General features: G+C 47.4%; 2 protein-coding genes across 2 annotated transcripts in view; one reads left to right on the forward strand and one right to left on the reverse strand.

The window, feature by feature from the left end:
- The window catches only part of ADAM19 (ADAM metallopeptidase domain 19), a 34,479-nt gene extending 26,614 nt beyond the window's left edge, over positions 1-7,865 (forward strand). Inside the window, exons 18-23 of the mRNA XM_074155499.1 lie at positions 292-400; positions 504-639; positions 872-938; positions 1,483-1,698; positions 4,510-4,656; positions 5,447-7,865. Of these exons, the coding sequence (XP_074011600.1) occupies positions 292-400; positions 504-639; positions 872-938; positions 1,483-1,698; positions 4,510-4,656; positions 5,447-5,521 (750 nt within the window). The 3' untranslated portion in view covers positions 5,522-7,865. The remainder of the gene's footprint in view (positions 1-291; positions 401-503; positions 640-871; positions 939-1,482; positions 1,699-4,509; positions 4,657-5,446) is intronic.
- A 2,019-nt stretch (positions 7,866-9,884) lies between these two features.
- On the reverse strand, positions 9,885-17,696 carry NIPAL4 (NIPA like domain containing 4). Its single transcript, XM_074156023.1, has 6 exons — positions 17,660-17,696; positions 15,720-15,968; positions 12,960-13,016; positions 11,848-11,938; positions 10,588-10,748; positions 9,885-10,489 (listed from the first exon to the last, which is right to left on the reverse strand). Exons 1-6 carry the CDS (start codon positions 17,694-17,696, stop codon positions 9,885-9,887), a joined length of 1,200 nt encoding a protein of 399 aa, XP_074012124.1.
- Between the last annotated feature and the right edge of the window lie 3,990 nt (positions 17,697-21,686).

Genomic DNA, 21,686 nt, shown 5'->3' on the forward strand with positions numbered 1-21,686 from the left:
ATGGAAGGAAAAGGCTGGTGAGAATTTTTTGTGTCTTTTGTAGATGTATCTTCGTATCTTTTGCCAGAAGCACAAAACATCAGCATCTCCCCATCCCCATGTTCCAGTTAGGCAATGGAGAGGAGTGATAAATACAGCAGTGTTCAGCAGCGTGTGCCTCCCTGAGCAGCTCCCTGATTATGCTAATAAGAGTTTCTGCTGTAGTGTTTTATCCAGCAAGGGCTTGATTATTTTTTAGCTTGCATGTTCTTTAAGAGCTGGCACTAAAGTCTCTGAGTCTTCCTGCTGCAGGTCTGCAATAACAACAAGAACTGCCACTGCAACCAGGGGTGGGCCCCCCCGTTTTGCAACAAGCAGGGGAGGGGAGGAAGCTTGGACAGTGGCCCCCCCATGCCTGAAGGTGAGTGGGACCAACTGTACTATGGTGGCACTTCAGAAGGACTTGAGTTAGTTTGGGAACAGAGAATTTTCAATTTAACTAACTCTTACTTTCTTGCCCTCAGGCCCTTCAGCAGTCGTGATAGCTCTTGCAGTCCTGGCTCCCATTCTCCTTCTGATTGGAATCATGTTTTTATTCTATTATCTGAAATGCTGGAATAAATTTGCCATCTTTTCTCTAAAGAAGACCCCACAGTTCAGGTAAATTGTCAGTGCTGTGCCTTGTCTGCTTTCATCCACCCCCTTTCAGTGTAAGAACAGAAGAGAAGTTGTAAAGGCTGCGAGGAATATAACTAAATGGGTTTGTTGGTATAGTCAGTATTTGCTTCTAATTTTTTTTTAACTTCAGTTAAAATATAATGGAAAATGCAGCAAAGAAAAAGGAGAAAGATGTATCAAGGAAATAACACTCTTTTCTTTCTCTCATTGTCAGTGACACCTCTGGAAATGGGCATGCAAACCCTGCCTTCAAGTTGAAAACCCCCCAGGAGCAGAGGAAGGTAAGGGCAAGGTCACCTTCCGCCTCCCTGGGGAGAGATGCAGCCACTGAGATTTGAAATCTGGTTCTCTCTCCCATTGCAATTAGGGAGTGGTTTTATCAAAGGATGGGAAAAAGAGACAGACATGACCCATGGCTGAAATCAGAGGGAGCTGAATGCAGTATCTATTTCTGGCCATTTCCTTAAAGGCATGAGCTGGGATTTAACCAGGCCTATGTGGCCGCTTGTGTCTCCTGATAGATCCTCTTCTGTCACATCCCCCTCTCAAAACTGTAGAAATTGCAAACCCTGGGTTTATTTGCGTCACTTACAACGCTAATGCCTGAGTTACTCTGTTCCCGTTTCTGCCTCATGATCCCAAATTGTCCCAGTCTATCTAATCAACACCTACTTGACATATACAACACATACTGGTGTTGCAGGCAATATTTTCTGCTGTGTGGCTCGTAGACCTCACGTAGATCCTCAAAAGTCTAGCGGAGTGTTAAAAGGTGGTTTGAAGTGGAAATACCTAACTCCTGGGATTTGTGGGTCTTCTGCACAGGTGATTGGCTTCCCTGAAATCCCATCAAAACCTCCTCCCCAGCAAGCTCCAAGTCTCCAAAGAAACGCCCAGCAGCCCCCCACCTTCTCCCCTGGCCACAGCTGCGGCGTGGGGCAGCCCCCCAAGCCTGTGCAGCCGGCACCTGCAAAGGACGGTACCCGTCGGACACCCCCAAGCCGGCCAGCACCTCCTGCTCCCAAACCCCCCATCTCTCAGGTACGGAGTCGCGCCGCTGTCCTGCAGGTATGGTTTGATGGGAAATTTGTTCTGCATGAGGCCAGCGAAGCCTCTTTAACCTGCGGGGACATAGGAGTTACCGTGCTTACAGGTTCTTGCTCCATCTCACCACAGGACAATTACTGATAGTCCTCCTTCTTTTGTAGTGTAGCTGACTATGACTGTGCTGGAAACTGGCACACACAGTTAATTCTTCATTCAGGTCCCCTGATACCTCTGACCTGGACCTGGAGTCAGGTAGCCTGGATCACAAGGCAGCATTTGCTTTACCAAAATCATCTTAGCTGGAGAAGAGAGGGCTCTGGGGAGAACTTATAGTCCCTTTCAGTACCTAAAGGGGCTACAGGAGAGATGGGGTGGGACTCTTTATCAGCGATAAAGATAGGTAACGATAGGATGAGGGGTAACAGTTTTAAACTGAAAAAGGGGAGATTTAGATTGGATATTAGGAAGCAATTCTTTACTCTGAGGGTGGTGAGACACTGGCCCAGGTTGCCCAGAGGAGCTGTGGATGCCTCATCCCTGGAGGTGTTCAAGGCCAGGCTGGATGGGGCTTTGAGCAGCCTGGTCTAGTGGGAGGTGTCCCTGTCCATGGCAGGGGGGGTTAGAACTCGATGATCTTTAAGGTCCCTTCCAGCTTTCACTATTCTGTGATTCTATGATTCTATGATGTTTTTAGCTGCAAATCAAATAGATAATTTTCCAGGAATGAAAGGACTGCACAGATTTTTCCCTAAGCAAGCCCAGCGTAGTTCCTAACATTTGCATGTATTTTATCTCCTGGAGACAAGCCCTTGTGATGCTATCAGTCAGTGATAAGTCTGAGGTTCAGTACTGAGTACAGGATCTCCATTCCTTGGGATGACCCCCCAGATATCTTGCATTTGGCCATTCCTGGACTAAAGCCTTGGGACCCTCAGACAAATTTTGATGTGGAGCAGAAATGGGACCTTTAGCATGTTGCATAGGAAACATTAGTCTTAACCCAGACCCCATCTTATGTGAGCATCCTAGCCATGAGATTATTTTTGAGGGTTATAAGGAAAGGCTATTTATTTACTTCTCCTTCTGACAATTTTGCTCTAAGCTTAATACAGACCCCACATTCTTATGGAAAAGATGGCAAATCATTCAGACTGACTTAAACTCATTTTACCAAAATATTTCCCCACTAGCTTTATTAGGTTAGGGCCAGCAAAGAAGCAAAGGGCTCAGTCACTGGGGATAGCAGGAGGCTGGCTCCCAGGCACTCTGTCTCTGAAGGATATAGAGGAAAACAAACCCAAAATATTTTAGTGAATGAGATTTGTTTCTAGCTCCATTGTTCCTGTGAACAGCCGGCACTTCAGCAGGAAAGAAAACTGAAACAAAAGCAGGAAGCTGACTGTAGTCAGTAAGGAATAGGTATCCTTCCCAGCTGGTTGTTGACAAGTTCCCCACAATCTCCATCGTGTTCCCTCCCCAGCGCGTCCAGTCTCTTTATCTCAGTCAGACCTATTAGATGGGACACTTTTCCTAGGATTTCCAAAAGAAACCTTGCCATTTCTGGGTTGGAGGAGAGCCACAAGATGCAGAAGATACAGGGGAAATAATTAATTTCATTGTTTGCTGGAGTCAGTGTCCTTCCTAGGCATTTGCAGTATCTGCCAGACTTGCTCTCTTGCTGTTCCTATGGGAGCTCTTTGCACCCGGTGGTCGGTGGGATTTAGTCTGCCTTGTCCTTCTGCAGTCACAGGGACAGCAATAAATCCCCAAACATCGGCTGATGCAGCCGTTGAGCATTGCACTTATGCATAGTCTAAGGAGACTGCAGGGTTTTTGGGTGCCCTCCAAGTTGTGAGTGCAGCTGTGTTTATCAAATCCACACCTGTAAGCCAGCGACTGAGCCCAGAGACTAAGCTGCAACAGGCAGTTCGTTCTTGTGCGGGTAACTCTTCCCCAGGGCCGTGCTTTACACTGGAATTCATTAGGCAAATGGAAAATATAATGCTCTGGTGAGTATCCTATTAGGGACAGCTGTGTGCACAAACAAAATAATAATCGATTGTAGGTGGGTGCAGGGCTGTGTGTCTATGGACACATGTATATACATGTAGGTAGGGTTTACAGGCATTGTATGGGCAATCATGCAATGAGTGTATGCACGTGAAACTTGCTTCCAACCTCAAGTGCATCAATAATGGGGCTAATTAAAAGGCTCTAGAATATAGCCTCCCTATTACTTGCAAAATTCAAGGCTCAAAACTTCTGGATCTTTTAGTAGCCAGAATATGACGAGCTTTCAGCCTGCACCTCCATTTAGGAGGCAGAGGGTGGTAACCCTGTTACCCTGTTTGGTTGTCCTCGGTTGGAAGCCAGTTGCCCAGCAGCCTAAAGCCGGTCTTCCTGAAAGCTGATAGGTGAGAAGCTCCACATGTTGAAAAACACTAACCGCTTGCATAACACTATAAGTAATAGCAGCAGCCACCCATGCTCCCTCCTTGCTTCAGAAAGGAAGAGGTCTTTGGTTTTTACCTGTGTCCCTTCAGTCCTTTGTCTCAGGCTGGGGATGCTACAGGCTGAGTTGTGATGGGGACTCCTGCCCGGTCTGTAAGGTTTCTCCTGCTTTTCATCGTGCAGCCCTTGGATTGTAATATCCCTGGGGCTAACTCCAAACCAGAGATGCCGAGGTGTGCAGCTGCATACCAAATCTGCTGTCTCAGACTTACAGAAAATTAAAAATATTATCTCTGTTTTCAGGCCAGGCATCTCTCCAGGCTGAGAATTCAAAACTGTTTCTTTCTTGCGTAGGATATTTCTAGGCCCCGGCCACCCCAAAGAGCTTTGCCAGCTAATCCTGTCCCAAACAGACCCAGAGCCCGGCCGGGGAACAGCCCCGCCATCTCGCTGCCTCCTGCGCACTCCAGAACCCCAGGACGACTCCAGCCTGCGGCACAGGTAGGCACTGAGCGCGGTGATGGGAAGCACAGCAACATCCCCTCACCACCAGGGAATAAAACTACTCTGAAGGGAGTAACCTTGCTATCATACAGCAAAACACCTTCACACGCAGCCCCAACAGGTGGAAAAAGGGTTGGTTGCCTTTATTGCAGGGGGTTCTGTTTTCACCTGTTCCTTATTAAGCATTTACTAGGTTAAGCAAAACAGTTAACTGGGTCCTCCACATCTCTGAGCACTTCTTTGGGTAAAACATTTGCGTGAATGGGGTGAGCAGTGAGGGTGTGTGGGACCCAGAATGGTTAGTGAAGAGTGGCAAAACAGGAAAGTCCATGCAAGATTTGAGGACACCAGTAAGGAACAGAAACCCATCCAGCCTCTCTAGCCATGGCTAAGGAGATGCTTTCTCTGCAGGGAGTGTTTCCCAAAAGTGTCCTTAATGAGGACCATTAATAAGGGACTTTGAGTTGCTGAGCTCAGTTCCCTGCAAGCTGGAACCCTTAACACAAAACACCTCCAACTCCACAACTCCACACACCACAGGTGCTGCCTCCAGCCAACCACATACTTGAGGCCAGCTGTAAAAAATGGAAAAAAAAAAAAATGCATGAACTTCATTTTGTCACTGGTAGAGAGGAGGAGAGTTTCCGATGTGACGCATTACGGTGAGAATGGAGACAGGCTTCCCCTGGCCCACTGTAACATCAGCTCTGGGAGAAGGAGAAGGCAGCATCTGCTCTTTCATCAGTGCTCACCCCTTTCTCTTTTCCCCATTTTCCATCTCACCCAGAATACTGGTGTTGGGACAGCTGGAGCAGCAAGCGTCTTGAAAGTGGTGCAGCCGGGCTCCTGTGGGCACTCATGAACCAACTGTTCCCAGCTGGCTCTGACCTTCACAGGGTGAAGACTGGATGGCCTTCATCACCCCAAAAAAACGTTTGCAGCCACAGACAGTGTCTTGATTCCTCTCCTCTAACCTCACCCGTTTCCTGTGCAACTCAACAAGCTGCAGTCAGGCTTGGCCCAAGTGCCCCCAGGAACTGTGCCGGTACATGCCAAGCTGAACTCGACCCTCTCTGCTGATAGCCTTTTCCATATAGGAATGACTTGTTTATACGGTATTTAAATATTATTGTGCAATATCCAATGCAGGGATGGGGTGATGGGGGCTTCACGTGTTTTTAATCGGTTATTTAAGTGTTACCAGGGAGATCAAGCTGTGAGTGCAGGTGCTGACCCTGATGGGTTTTCATGTAAGACCCAGCCCCGTTGGTTTCCTCAGCCCATCCACACAGCTGCAGGAGCATACGTTGGTGCTACACAGCAACTGCTGCCTCTTGGGAGAGCAGAAGGCAGCCATTGATAACTTTCTTCAGCATATTCTCAGTTTACAGTGGGTGGAAAGCCAGGCCACAACAGGGAGCAAACCATGGAAATATTCCTGGTTAAAATAATTTGTGGGTCACTATGGATTTTGATTTAGCTTTAACACAGTGGATTATTTTTCCCATATAACCATCTTCAGCAAGAGCGTTGCAACCTGTCTGTCCTCCAGCACTCACTTGTCTTGCGTCAGTGCTGTAAGACCTGACAGCATCCCCAGCGTGGCCCGTGCACTCTCATCCGTGTCATTGGGACACAATCAAGGTACGACAGGGAAACTGTCTGGCCAATATACAGAGTAAATGGCCAGAGGGAAGCTCAGCAAAAGGCAGTGCTGAAACCTCCTCTCCAGCATACGGTACCGTGGATAAATAATAATTTTGCACGTCTCCTCAGGCTTCGGTCTGTGCTGAGCAGTAATTCAACGCGGCTGTCTGCTCCCCGTACAGCTGAGAAACCTACCTTAAAATTGTCCAGGTGGTAAAACAGCAGAAATATTAATGCAACACATGGTGCTTTTGTAGGGCAGCTCATTTACTCCGGGTTTTTTTTCTCCAGGATGGGGAGGGAGAGAGCTGTCTGTGTGCACTTTAAGCAGCTGATGGTTCTGACCCTGAGGGGACCCTCCCTTATGAATTTTGTTTTTTTTTCTCCTAGAAGTTTGGGCTTTTGTATGTTTTTTTCTCAGGATTTTAAATTAAGACCTTTTGTTATGCCAAACTTTTTTCCTTTTTTTTTTTTTTTTTTTTTTTTCTTGAAATTATTTCCTAGGAGAACACAGGGAATTCTGAAGCTATGGTTACAACAGTTCTGTTGTGTCTGATTTATTACGGACAAATCCTCAAACAGTGTGATCGCTGCTGCACATGTGAGAAACTGTATTATTGGAAGTCTTGGCTGATGGTTCTCTTTCCCTAAGCTCTACTGATCGGAAAAACACCAGATAAACCCTAAGCACTCATTAAATTTGGAGTTATATGTAGCAGCATGTCTGTAGGATGACTTAAACCACACTAGTTTTCGCAACTTTACTACCTCTTTCTCCACAAGAAAACAGTACACAGGCTGTGTCTTTACTTTCTGGTTGATTATTCCTTACCTTGATAATTTTGGACCTTTTCTTACCTTCTATATGCCTGGAAAACAGACCAACCTAAAATACTTCTCTCTGAAATGAGGGACGACAAGTGAAAGACATCAGCTTTCTGATCTTTATATGTCTTTTTCTACAGTTGGATTATATTACATCTAAAAACAGTGGGGCAGTAAGCTGGGCACATACTGCACGAACAACTGTGGTAGTACAGATTCAACCACAAGAACCCGATCTTGTATCCGAGCCCTCGCTGAAGACAGTAGCATTACCTCTGTTACAACCCCTCATCTTTATCAAATGGCCACCAAAATCACCAAGAACGTTTTCACTGCATTTCATGTAAATGTGGGATTGAGCTTTTAAAAATTTCCCCTGGGCCCACAGTGCTCAGAGAACAACCTGATGTGCCCAGACCTGAATGGAAAACTTTATTGCTGGAATATCATAAAGTCTCCAAGAGGTAGTTTTAAGTAAGTTTTACATTTTTTTGGTATGTGTGCAAGTTGAGTGAATAAGAATAGGGGAACTGCAGGAGGAGTAAAAGATGGTAAAACGTGATTTTTTTGAAATACGTTACTTGGGAGAACAAATACCAAAATACATCTCACTTTCTCCTGTGTCCACATGTTAATGGTTTACAATAATGCTCTCTGTGCATCTATGCAAATACTTGAAGAATGCAATTCATTGTGCCTTTTGCCTAGTTTTAATAAATTTGTCAATTGTCATTAACAAATATTCTGTCACTGTGTACTATTTTGGTTCAAATCTTCATTTTATATGTGGCATTTGTCCAGCGACGGCAGGATAGCTGGAGTAATAGCTTTTATAAAATGCAGTTCTAGGCAGTGAGAAGGATGAGTCCTGTTTACCAGCAATTTCTAAAATAAAATGCATAAAGCTTTATACCAATTAGGATGCCAAAAACAAAGCTAAACTGTATTACTTAGATTATTTTCTGCTACCAAAGGAGGGCGCTGCTGTTTTGCTCGCTGCCCCAGATGCTCTTTCTGCTGTACTGAGGTGTCCTTCAGCCTGTTTATCCTTTACGGCTACACCAATCAGACCAGAGAAATCATTAAAAACTTTCAGATCCACCTGCAAAGGTGTTTTTTCCTAGAAAAAGCCTTTATTTCCCCTTTAGTTCCGTTTCCACATTCCAAAAAAAAAAAAAAAAGTACTGAAATGTTATTAAAATAAGAGATCGAATATTCCTTCCCCCCGCCCCAGCCCCAAGCTGCATTTGCTCAGCAACACCCAGACCCGGGTATAATCAGGTTGGCATCTCAGACAGCATCAGTGCATGCTGTGGTCCAGGGCTAACCCAGCCAGAGCTGCCTCCGGACCGAGACAGCTTGGCAAAGCTGCCTTTGGGATTTGCTGTGAGCAAATGGGCTCCAGTTTCCCGTGCTGTAAGACCAAGCAGCAACGCGGGAGAAACTTTTAACTGCGGTGACACCTTCCTTTTTCACCTTCAGGCTCAAAATGTTATTTCTGCCACCCCTTCATCCTCACCACCGATACAAATCCAAGTGGGTTTTGAAGATGAGCTGTGAGCAAGAGTCCAGGTAACATCCATACTATATTGAGAGAGATGCAGAGGGGTTGAACGGGACTGCTCTGGGATAAATGGCATCCCGACAGCTCTGCAGAGCACCACCTACTTACACCTGTTTGGCTTTTATCACGCAGCTCATAACTCCCTCTAAACAACAACAACAAAGCTTTGGGGCTTAAATGATAGCAGGACAGGTCATGGGGCTCCAAGAGTTGGGAGGCTCTCCAAGGACACTTGCTAAGAAAAAAAAAGCCCTTAAAATTTAAAACCACTTGTTCTTTCAGGCTGAAAAGATTTTCACAGACCACGAAGTCTTGAAGATGGTGGTGGTGTTTCTTCTGACACAGAGCTTACCCTGCCAGAACTTCCCAGCCTGAGCAGGAGCTGCCCTCTGACTGCCTTCACCAACCACATCAACATGGCCTGGGCACCATAGCTGCTAAGGAAAAAAAAAACCCAAACAAACAAAAACCCACATAAAATTAATTAACACTGTGCTGCAGGGAAACTCCTGCACCTCACAAAAAACAAAAGGTGAAAAAGATTTCTCTGCCATGGTCCTGTAAAAACACTTCATGGCTTGGGTCCTGCCACTGACCCTGAGTGACTATTCCAAAATTTGCCACTGTTTGCCCATATTCATCAATATTCTTGCAGAGCAAATAATTAAACATGGACGAGCAGAGTCTGAATAGCCGGCGTGTACCATTCAGTCCTTGTCTCTCACCTCCGTTTGAGATATTGGTGTGTATTTTAGAGTTCATGCAAGCGTCTAGAAAGGAAAAAAAAAAAGACACAAATCACTAATCAATGACTCAATCAGGGCCTGAAAATAAACACATCAATGGCCACCCGGGGGAAGGAGTGCAAGAATAAACATTAGTCCTGCCAAGAAGAAGAGATGGGAAGGGGCCTCAGAGAGGAGCTTTGTCCCAGGAGTATCATCTTTCAAGAGGATTTTCATTTTCAGTGGCTACATGTATTAAAGCCCGGTGAGGATTAAACATACCCCTTCCTGCCACACCATTACAAAGATCCAATCCAAAAGCCCAAAGAAAGATTTGGCTTGACTCTATCGAGCTTTAGATAAGATAATTCTGGATTTATTTTCTGCTTTTCCTTCTTTAAATTTCTCAATAGCATCTGGAATACTGACATCAACCCAACCTCCAGACCCTCGCATATAACATGTTAGGTGTAGATCATGAATACTTTGGGTTTATCCTCTGGAGCAATGCTGGAGTTGTCCACCTCTATCAGGATGTTCTTGTCATCTTGGGTGACTGGCGCCTGCTGTTCATTCTGGAGGACTTGTGGTAGGTTCCCTAAGCTGACGTCCATGTCTTTGAAGGCATGGAGCAAAAACACTCCCAAAATGATGGTGAGGAAGCCACAAACTGTCCCAATGATGTCCACTACGGTCATGGTGACCCACTCCTTAAAGAGGATGATGGAAGTTGTGATGACAATGGTGGTGAACAGCACATAGTAAATGGGGAACACCAAAGAGGTGTTGAAAATGTCTAAAGACTTATTGAGGTAGTTAATTTGTGTAGTGATGGATGCCACCAGCGTGATGACTAGGATCCACGTCAATGGGTGCTGCAGCACAGGCTGGTCAGCAAAGAAGCCCTTGATTGCAATACCCAGGCCCTTCACTGAGGACACGGAGAAGGCACCAATAACAGAGCAGATGGTGAGGTAGATGAGGATGTTGCTCTGGCCATAGCGGGGTGCGAGGTAGAAGATCAGGAGGAAGCAGACAACCAAGAGGATCGCAGCATAAGCGAGGAAACCTGGAAGAGAGAGAGAAGTAACTCAAAACTGAGTGGCGGGCAACGGGAGCAGTACGCACTGCCCAGCCCTGAGAGAGAAAACACGACCTCCTGCGTACCTGGCTCTTTCAGCTTAGAAGACATTTCATCCAGAGTGGTGACCTCCTCATCCTCTGGGGCATGTATCACCATCACGGTGCTGCCCACGAGGCTGAGCATGCAGCCCAGCTTTCCCAGCAGGTTGAGCCGTTCTCCAAGCAAATACGAAGACAGGATGGCACTGCACAGGACAGAAAAACATCAGCCGGTGCTTTAAAGTCCTTTAAAGAAGGAACAGTAGCTAAAATAAGGTAAAGAATGCCTTCATGTGATATGAAGACACAAATTTGGAGCAAATTTGTTGGATTCCAGCGTGTTAACACACAATCACATTGCATCACACAGCTGAACCTGCAGAGAGGCAGGTGTGATCTACAGATCACAGCTCATGTATCAGCAAGGTTAAAAATTGCTAAATGTATTATCACATCCTCAGAAATATTTTCAGGGTCTACAGATTCACTCATGAGCTGTTGGGCATTAAGAAGCCTTTAGTGCCCAAGGAAATGACAGTGTGACAGAGAAAAAAACCCCAACCTAACAGTAAGAGAGTTACGTTAATTTTAACTAAATCACCAGAACTATTAAGCCCCAGAGAAACTCTGAAGGTATTGGGGCTCTAGATATATCTGCAAAAATATCTAGTTGTTGTCCATAAAACTTTGGGGAAAGACACCAGAGCAGTCCTAACTCTCAGCTTGCTTATGCATCTCACAGCACCTGTCCTTCTGTAAAACCTTCAGTACCCGGAGTCATGTATTTTGATATGAATCTCCTTTTTAAAAATAAAAAAAGAAAAAAAATAGGGTTTCAGCCCTTTTGGCAACAGACAAAAGTATAAAAACACATCAGAGGACCCTAAAAGCTAGAAAATAAAAGGCAAACAAAAGACAGTTTAAAAACAAGCTTGATATTTTTGACCCTTTTAGATTTTTAGTACTGTTCACAACAAAACCAAACCAAACCAAACAACCTTGAATTGGCTAAAGAGACGGATTAAGGAAGGAAGTAATGTTGATATTTGCAATAATTTAACCTGAAGTGTATGTGACTGCTATCCACATGCAGCGTTTCTAGAAGGGCACGCTACTTAATTCAGTGGTTTCCAAATGATCCCCCCAAAGGATAACAACTGTTAAGAAGGTTTTTTAGAAAACCCTGAGCCATTTTTCCTTTCAGGCAGAATAAATCATGTTAGCATCACTTCAAGTCTTTCTACCTTGCAAGACAAACAGGCCAACAAAAAAAGGCAAACTGCAAACTATAGACACATAAATCACCTTATGAGCACGCTCAGAGCCCCCAGAGGCGTGACAATAGTTGCAGGAGCAAAGGCATAGGCGGCAAAGTTGGCAGCTTCCCCTCCACCCACTAAACAAACACAAGAAAAATAAATAGCAGTGAGTTACAGCATACTTTTTGTGTTTTCTCTTGTGGGCTCGCAAACTAGTAAGATGTCAGTGAGAGAGTGGGGTTTACTATGGGCGTTTCGTGCTGCTGCTTAACAGGGCCTGATAGCGGATGAAAAATCTCTGGATTACAAATTAATGCAAGCAGGGAGGCATCCCTGGAGCCCCACACCCACCTGGAGAAGGGCTTGGGGTACCGGGGCTTGGCTGTGTCACACCTGCCCATATTTACTCATTAAACCCCCACATACAGCTGCACTGTGTCTGGGTGATTAACGAGGGGGTGGGCTCCTGTGGAGGCTGCTGGGAGGTTGCTACTCACCTACCAAGTGCCTTCTTGGGGCTGTAGTGTTGCCTTCTAGCTGGGCTGTCCTTGTCCTTTGAGCAGTGAGTATTGCGTGCTTGCTTATGGGCTGTGCCGTGGTGGTTGTGCAGCAGGAGCTGCAAGGGCAGAGCAAGGTGGGGGCACCTTGAACTGATGTGAGAGCTAGGAAAGACTGCTCTGAAAACACCTCTGCTGCTCTTTGTATCACTGTGAGTCCCATTTGAGGAGATACTGTAGTGTTGTGGTGTGAAAAGAAAGATTTGAGGCTTGCTCTAAGGCAAAGCAAGTTTTGCTCGAGAAAAGGACTGCCACCAACGCCTCCTTGCTATCTCCCTTCTGCTGCAGCAGTAAACCTTCCTGGAGCACCCAGGCACACATGGGAGGCTGTTTGTGTTGTGCCTCGTATGCAAGCCTGGCCTTTCATGCCTTTGATGGGGTAAAACCGAGCTGGCAAGTCCTACCAGCCCTGCAGGAGGGTGGTGAGGGAGATCCTGTGTGGCTCACTGCCTCCTCTCTTCTTGAGGTACCTCTGCTGATGATGGGGGAGCTTGCCAGAAAAAAAGGCTTTAAGCCACCAGATGCTGGGCTTGTCCCACACCTGATTCACAGGGACAGACCCTGGAAAAGCTGCAAACCCAGGGAAACAGCTTCTACTTACTGGTTAACAAGCCAGCCCACCAGAGCCAGTCCTTCAGGTAGCCGTGGCCTCCATCACCTGAGGAAGCAAAGCACACAGGTATGCAGGAGTTAACATCCATGTTCTTGGGAGTAAGAGATGAGAAACATCCCTTTGGAGAGGGATAAATTGCAAGGGGAATAGTTTGACAAAGAAAACAGCCTGTAAGGACAGACTATGCAGACATGCCATCCTACATGGAATTATGTTGAGACAAGAGATTAGCAGAAGCTGGCACTTGGGGCTGGACAATGCAAATACAAAAAAAAGCAGTTGTTTAATCCTGGGTGCCAATGGGAATAGTACCCAGTACCCCAAAGCCACGGAGCTTATGGGCCTGGGGTGCAGCCTGCCCTGCAGCATGGAGCTTGGAGCTGCCCTTCAGCCCTGGGAGCTGTGGTCATCCTCACTGGTTCATCAGGGTGCATTGGCCCCTAAATCCGAAAATAAACACTCCACCTGAGGTCCTGTGGACTGATCGTGTTTCATCTTGCATGTTCCGCTTGCCTATTCACCATGGGGCCCTCCTGGAGCAGAGGGATGAAGGACGGCAGGGGCTGCTCTGTGCTGGATGCCCCCCCCACCCAAAGGCTGCTCCCTGGGACACTGTCACCGGCATCCTGTGCTTCACCTCACATTGCACCACCTCGCTGTGGAGTCTCACGCGTGGGCACTAAGGTAAGGCAATGAGTTTTTCCAAGCTCAGTTCAAGGGCGGGTTATGGCTATGAAAGACGAAGGGGGAAAAGCTGTTTGGCGTGTGGTGCCTTAGTTTGTGTTGCTGTACAGTTGTGGTGAAGGCTGCCTGCGTCCTGTCCCAGAAGTTACCTGCACCTTTTGAACTCTGCTTTGTATCGTGGTTGTATCATAGGGACTCAGGCCGAACTGCCAGAAATCCTAACGTTAGCTTTATGTGGAACAGTCATGATGTGACTGAGCGTTTCTGATGAAAAATGATCCTTGGCATTGGAACAACTCAATGAAAGAAAATGTGCGTGTAAATGAGCAAGAATGGCCATACTGTGTCGGACGCTAATCCAGCTCGGGTCTTAACCCACAAGCTGTTAGATGTAAGAAGCTTGAGCGGGCTGACACTGTGAACCCTGGTTTTACTGGGTCAGAGAGAGCCCGTGTTTCTGATAAGTCTGACCCGACCGGAGCTGTCAGTTACAGCGATGTCTGACCCGCCTGGGAGAAAAGTGATGTACTCGGATAGCAGGGGTGAACCACCAGGACTGAGAGATTAAAGGGTGAGATAGGGAAAGGGGGAATGGAGAGGCGGACAGGAATTTGCTGGAATTTAGCCTCTTCTGGTTCCTCCAGTTCACAAATGCTCAAGTTCAAATGTTACGCTTTGGTATTCCTTAGAAATTGCTGGGTTGCATTTTGTTTGGTTGGTTGTTTTGTTTTTGTTTTTTTTTTTTTCTCAAGAGTTCTTTTTGTCAGCTGCAGTTTTCTGTCATTAATCTCCAATTCCTAGTTAAACATCCTGAAAAATAGCAAGGAGGTTGCCCTTGTTTTACTCGCTTGGCTCAGTTGTGGGAGGAGTTCAGGGAGGGAAGGACGAGGGACATCTACAAGTCAAACAATACTAATAATTCATTGCGCAAATATAAGGTGAAAAGCAAACCCATGTGAGTTCAGCAGTTGTGTGCAGCCAGCCTAATGGCAGGGGATGGAGACACTTGAGGTTGGCCTGCAGCTCAGGTGCTGTTGATAGCATTGCTGGTCACCTGCTGGTTGACTCTGGACAGTCACTTCATCACTCCATGCCCCCATGTCCTCATATGGGGACAGTGACACTGACTTCCTTTGTAAAATGATTTAAGAATTGGTCCTAGGTCAGAACTGGGAAGGAGTAGTAGTATTTTAATTATCATTATTTTGTTTTGTAGTTATGCAAGTAGGTCAGCTGCCAGGTAGGACTTACCCTGCTGCTAGAGCCAATGTTTGTAATGCTGATGGGATGTGTCCAATTCCACAGTGCAATTCCGCTGTAGGCAGTGCTCCTCCACCATTTCCCATCCATATCTACGTGCACATAAACACATGCCTCGCCCTAACAGCTTGGTGCTAGAGGAAAGTTATCTACGCCTTGTTGTGCAACATACCTCAGACGTATCCTTTCTGAAAACCACAACCAGAGTTCAAACAGATCACAGGGGTACAGTCCTGCATTAATAAATTGCTCTTGCTAATGCAATTAAAGCACCTGGGGCCTCATCCTTGTCTCGGTGACTTGGTGGCAAAGCTGCCTAGTGCATCAATAAGAGTAAGAGCGGGGTCATAGAGCTGTGCTGTTCTGCTCCAGTCTGGGGCATGAGGATGACTTGCAGCTTTGTGTAAAGGGGGTCGTTTCAAAGAGCTTTCAACGTTCTGCTTCCTCCTGGCCTTATGCCTTCCCATGTAAGAACTGTGATGGGCGTGTATTGTTCTTCTGGTGGGTGCACATCTTATCACGCAGTGCATGTGACTTGCTATTTGTGGTGCAAGGCAGGGGAAAGCTGCTTTTAGCTGAGCCCTTCCAATGCAGGGCTCTGTAAACTAGCTCCTTGGCTCCAGCACAGCACTGCTCTGAGTCTCACACTCAAACACCCAGAAAAGGTCTGTCTTACATAGCTGATGGAAGGCTGACGTGTATCCAGAGGTATTCCCCTGCCATACGAGTGCTGAAGTATGGATGATGTGTGTGATTCTGGGAACAGGTGGACCTCCTCCCTCCTGCCCCCCACAAAAGCCTTACCTGCCCTGGTGCCTCCCTTCTCCACCAGCCGTAGCAGCCCCTTCTTCTTGAGGATGACGCTGCTTCCGATGAGGAAGCTGGAGAAGACAGCCAAGCCCAGGCCAATGTAGAATCCATAGTTGCTTTCCAGCCGAGTTACCCAGGAGATATCCAAAGTCCCATTGTCCTGGACAGAGTCAGCTGGGTCAGCATCACTGATCACCTGGCACACGACGTGGTGGGAAAAGCACGAAAGGGTGACCAGAGACCCTGTGACACCATCGTGGAGATAAAACAGCAAATTACTGATGTAACTATCAACAGTGCCTCTATCATTCTTTGGACTCATTCAGATGTCCCTCTGCACAGCCACCCGTGCTGTCACCCCAACAGCACATACCCACCAGGTCTCAAACACTCAGGACACCTCTTTACTCGCATGTGGAAATGGCAAAGCGTTGAGTGACAGATTTATGGAGTGCAGTTAAAGCAGCTTGTTGACACTGAATGTGTCTGCCAGTCTGCACACTGAACTGGAGGGCCCCAAGGACCACTATAATAATGTAATTTGAATTTCCAAGTATCTATGCCAGACCTTCTCCATCAAAGGTTAATGTTATGAATTTGAACTGTGCCTTATCAACACTCAACCTTGTTGATCCAAAGGCTGTGGTGCTTTCCAGCCAACTAATCCTCGCATCTGCCAGCTCATCTGCAGCTTACAGCTTTGGGTTTGATGCGAGTGACGCCAGTACTCTGTAACTGCATCTGTCCCAGCTCTGTGTACCGAGCAGTGCCATGGGATTGCTCATAAGACAACAGCAGGCTCGTCCCAGATCAAAGCTTCATCTATACATTGCCTTTACTATCTAATGGTTTTATTCTACCTATATGCAGAGATCCTGAGTGCTCATAAAGCACACCAAGTCCTGCCAGCGTGGAAGGACTGAAAGCAGGCACAGTTTTCTGCTGTTAACACCAAAAGCACTAGGCCCCCAAGTCTCTAGCCGAGGTGTGTCAGGGTGTGTGGGTGGGAAAACTGCTGAGTTTCTTCCTACCCTCACGCTCCTACCACACCCAGCACATCTTCCTATTGCAATCTTCGCTCGCAGTGTAGTAAAGACACTGTAGGGAACAGAACAGCCAGGTGGAACAGTCACAAAAGTCCCTTTGTGGTAAGAGGCTTTAATGTTCTGCCCAAACTTCGGTAGGAATTACTGGAGCAAGTATTTGTGTGTCTGCAAGCAGGGGTATGCAACAGCTAAACTGCCTGCAGCGCTGCCAGCAGCCTGGGCACGGGTCCCACCTTTTTCCTGAACCAAGAGACTGGCTTGGATCTTCTGCAGCTGCACCCCGTGTCCCCTGCACTTGTGGCTGCGGGTTTGGATCCAAACTGGATCCCAGATTTTTCTAATGGAAAAAATTCCAATGACTTTCTAGATGAGTTTCCAAAGGTTCCCTAATAGGTTTTTTTTCTAATGGAAAAACATCCTTGATTGTAGAAATATTTCCTGGGGAACAGGGGGGGCCATCTTGCCTTCTTGCCTGGGTGAAAGTCTCCGTAATGTGCTAGTGGGCACAAGCACAAGGCAGTGGGGTGGGGTGGTTACCTGCTGCGTTAGGTAATCTTTAAAGGAAAAAAACCCGAAACCTAGCTTAGTTTCTCCATAACTGCTGTAAGGCTGAGACAGTGCAGTGCTCGCTGCTGGCAGAGCAGCCGGAGTGTGGCTTGCGGATAAAGGGAGTTTTCCCAGTCCTATACAGACCTCAAAAAAAAAAAAAGGAAAAGAACCCCCAAACCCAGAAAAACAGAGCAGTGACAGAGAACAGTCCCAAAGCTGGGTGGGGGCAAGGCTGCAGGGTGCAGCGCGGCTGCCCCCTCTCCCCGGGGACCCTCCCGCTGAGCCCCGGGGCTTGTCCCGCTCCCCCCGCGCTGCCGGCCCGGACCGGGGGGCACCCACCGTTGCTGCAGCTGCCGTTGGCCTCCAGCAGCTCCATCTCCTTCGTCTTCCGAGAGGCTCAGAGCATCCCGGCGCCGAGGGCGGGAGCCGCTGCTGGCGGGACTGGGCAGGGCTGGGCCGGGCTGCCAGCACACCTTCCCGGCCGGCTCCTCCTCCGGGACGGGGCTGGGCCCTCGCTGGGCTCGGTGCACCGGCAGCAGGTACCCCTGGGCAAGCCACCATCCCGTGTGTAAGCCTTGTGCCCCAGCCCCGGCTGCCTGGCCCCGGTGTCCCCCGCCTGCTCAGGGCTGGAGAGGGACAGGAGGAAGGTCCGGGTTGGGTTCACCCATATGGTGGAGAGCAGCAGGTGGGTTCAACAGCCCTTGCATAAGGCTCCCCTGGCTCAACCCAGACAGGGGTTTCTCCTCCTGGAGTGGGTTTTCTTGCCGCAGCGGTTGGGAGCAGGAGGGAAGGGGAGAAGGTGCTGTGGAAGCAGGAGGCTGAGCTTCTGGTGAGATGGGGTGTGAGCCCGGTGGCGGTGGCTGAGCTGTGGGACGCTGGGCATATGCAGGTTGTGCATGCTGCAGAGCTGAGGACTTTATACATGTTCAGAGGGCAGTGGAACAGAAATTAAACATGAGAAATTAAATCCTCAACAGTGTTTGTACTCCTGAAGATACCTCCTCTGATATCTCCTCTTACTAAAAGAGACTATAACTGCGGTTAATAGAGCAAGGAAACATTTCAGAAAGTGTCCTGTCCTTGAAGCATTGGTATTTATTATTCTCCAGTTAATACTATGGCTGTGGGTGCAGTGGGTTGTAGGACTGAAGGGCAAGGCTGGGGGGCTGAGAAACACATAGATGTCTAGGGAAGATGGATATATCCTAATGGAAGTGTGGGGTATGGGGTTCCGTGCATCATGTACTCACCGGGCGAAGGCATATTCCCGGCTGAAGGTTGGGCCAAATTTCCCTAATGATCCTTCCTGACTTTTGAGTTGTAGCGGGAAAGGCCAGGCTGCTGGCAAACATGCATTTGAAAAGAAATATCAACAAATGACACGTGTAATGATAAGGGCACATTTCTGATGTAAAGTGTTGTGTAGCACAAGATCAGAAGTCCAGGACACAATTTCGCCATCAGCAGCTGTGATTTAAAGCTTAACCGCCTCCATACTGAATCCCAGTCCTGAGGAAGTCAGCTCCAGACTATGGGTTCCTCCATCACTTAGACTCATTTTATAGCCTTTTATTTGTGACTATTCAGTTGGCGGGCCCCATCGTGGCCCTGTGGTTCAGCCCGTACTATGGATTGGGGGCTGCAACTCCCCCGTCAACTCCCCATCCCACTGCAGCTAAAGCGTCTCTTGCTAACGTTATTAATGTGTGACTATTGTAGAGTGTGTAACACACTGGTGTGTTTTGCCTTCATCCGCACCCTCCTCTGCCGACGACCGTCCTTCCTGTGTTTGTGCACAGTAAACGTGTGTACACAGAAGCCGATACAAAGCCCTTTTGTTGCAGCAGGAGCCATTAGCCAGATTTCGCTGTAGGTCAGCAGAGATAAGTAAAACCAATAGTAAAGCCAATGGGTTTTCTTCAGCAAGCCCAACTTCGAAGGTAGAAATTGTATCTGTCATAAGGCAATATAAAGATGTAAGATCTGTAAGACCTGCAGGATCTGAACATGTCTGAATATTTGCTTCTTTTCCCCAATGTTCCCTGTTACTCCAGACACTGCCCTTAGACCATGGAGCTGCAGCATTGCTAGCGCCGCGTGGCTCCTTCACTCAGCGCCCCATCCTATGTCTCTGCAGGTGTTTTCTCCAGGAAATATAACATTCCAGTGTTTTGTGACTCATTTGATTCATCAGTCACCAGTGACAGACCTGCGGGTCACTGGCTGGGAGAGACACTGCCAGCCAAATCCCACGTCTTCCCCTTTATCACAGGAGCACTTGATAATCAGTCCAAATCGTGTGGCAGTGGGTTTTGATGTGGGAAATGAAACGCGCGCTGATTTATCAGTGAACTGGGAGCAACTTCTGCTGCTGTTACGCAGACAAAAGGCACCCTGGGCAAGAGACTGATGGCAGGATTTGGCCTTTATTTAGTAAATTTACTTGCTGATGCTTGTTAAGAGCTATTAATGCGATGTGTGAATAAGAAGCTAATTGCAGAAACCGAGGTGATGGTTGAGTGGGACAAGCGTTGCTGTGGTTGCAGTGCTGACTGCCTGCGGGAACTTGTGTCCCCCATGTCCCCTCACTGGCTGTTCCCCCTGCTCACTCCAGTGCTCAGGGACACTGTGGGGCTGTCCCCTTTGCTGGACCTTCTCCAGCACCCTGAGGTCTTCCTCGTAGCTGGGGAGTCCTAATGGTGGTGTGGTAACTGACGGTTAAACTGCATCCAAAATCTTTTCTTAGCCTTTGTGGGTGTGTTGTTGACATCTGTGCAGAGCACAGTTCCCCACTGCGCAGAGAGAGGTGCAGAGAGGTGCACAGAGAGGTTGGGGAGGGAGCAATTTTTTATGGAAGGGATCTGGCATTAAAATAATCTTTTTTTGGTCATGGTCATAAATGACTGCCACAGAGCGGTGCGGTCAAAAGCAAAAGACACTCTGGGCCATAGCTTTGCATTCCCCTGTCAGCTTGATTTCCTAAAGGAAAGGGCTAATTTGACCACATACACATGTGTTTATGTACCACACTTCATCCCAAAAAATATTTGACCCCGTGGATCACTTTTGCCAGATTTGACAAGGGGTGAGATCTCCGATAGAAGCTGTTCTCGGCTTTGGGAAGAGAGGAGACATGACAGGGAAGATGTCTCGAGGGGATGCCGCAGCATGAGCTGAGTCTATCAGGCATCAGGGAAGGAGCGTGCCGTGCCTAGTTGTCACCACCGTGGGAAAAGCTTTAGTCAGATCTTGCAATCAACTATAGGACACGAGTGTCACGTATTTCTCTCTGGTGCAGGGGCTGTGGGGGTGTGGTGTATAAAATCACTACATCACAAGAGCTGCATTTGATGGATTTAGCAAGGCTGCACATGGCACTACGGGAGTTAAAAGCCAGGTAGGATTGGCATGGAATTGCCTACTACTTAGTAGTACTACTTGCTTAGTCAAGGGCAAGTTCAGACTGATAACAATAAAACAGGGATGCAACCAATGCCTCTGTTATTGGTTCATATCCTCATTTTAATGGGAAGGCTGTAATTAAGGGAATTCGGCTCCAAGCTATGACCTCACTGGTTGGTACTCGCATCAGATGTTCCCTTCAAAATAACTCATCAGAAATCAGGGAGTTTTCCTTAGCAGCTCATCTTCTAACAATGCAGTTCCTCCTGAAATACTGGTTTCCAGGCCAAATACTTGACTGGAATCCAGGGGGTAGAGCAAGAGAGCTTTGCATGCAAATAACCTCTTTAGCAACATCAAAAGGCTTTTCTTTCCCGTGCTCTTCTCTGCTCATCTCTTATGGTCTGGAAAAAATGATGGAAAAATACTGGGTATCAATCAACCTGTGTTACAAATAATAGTGTAAGTATCCTGCTAACAGGTAATGGAAACTTTTGCCCTTGGATGTCTGGTAGACACAGCTCCTGTGGAAACTTTCAGAAGGGTTGCAATGTTCTGCTATGGCTTTGTATAGTTGGAGGGCTCCAAGCAGCCATTTGCTGCTTCAAAGAGAGAGTAAATCCTTCTCTTTCTGACAGTGACCTGATTGTGCAGGGGTTAAGGGAATTGCCTGGTGTTCAGATGACTGCAGCGCTACATGAAAGGATGCTCAAAGCTTGAAAGACTGGACTTTTGAGCAGACAGGTTTTAATTCAGCCTATCTCAAGGTAACCGTCTCTGCAGTGGCTGAGGTTGTCATTTCATGCTGCAAGAGTTTAGACACCACCACCAACACAGAGAGTTCCTAAACCTGTCACACCCATGGTGGGTTCCCACCCTTGCTGTAGTGCCCTCCTTGTGCCAGTGCACGTACCTGTGGGTCTGAGCTGTGGGGCAGCTGAGTGATCCAGGGTCATTAGGTCAT

The sequence above is a fragment of the Numenius arquata genome, chromosome 11, assembly GCF_964106895.1.
Source record: "Numenius arquata chromosome 11, bNumArq3.hap1.1, whole genome shotgun sequence".
Classification (NCBI taxonomy): Eukaryota; Metazoa; Chordata; class Aves; order Charadriiformes; family Scolopacidae; genus Numenius; species Numenius arquata.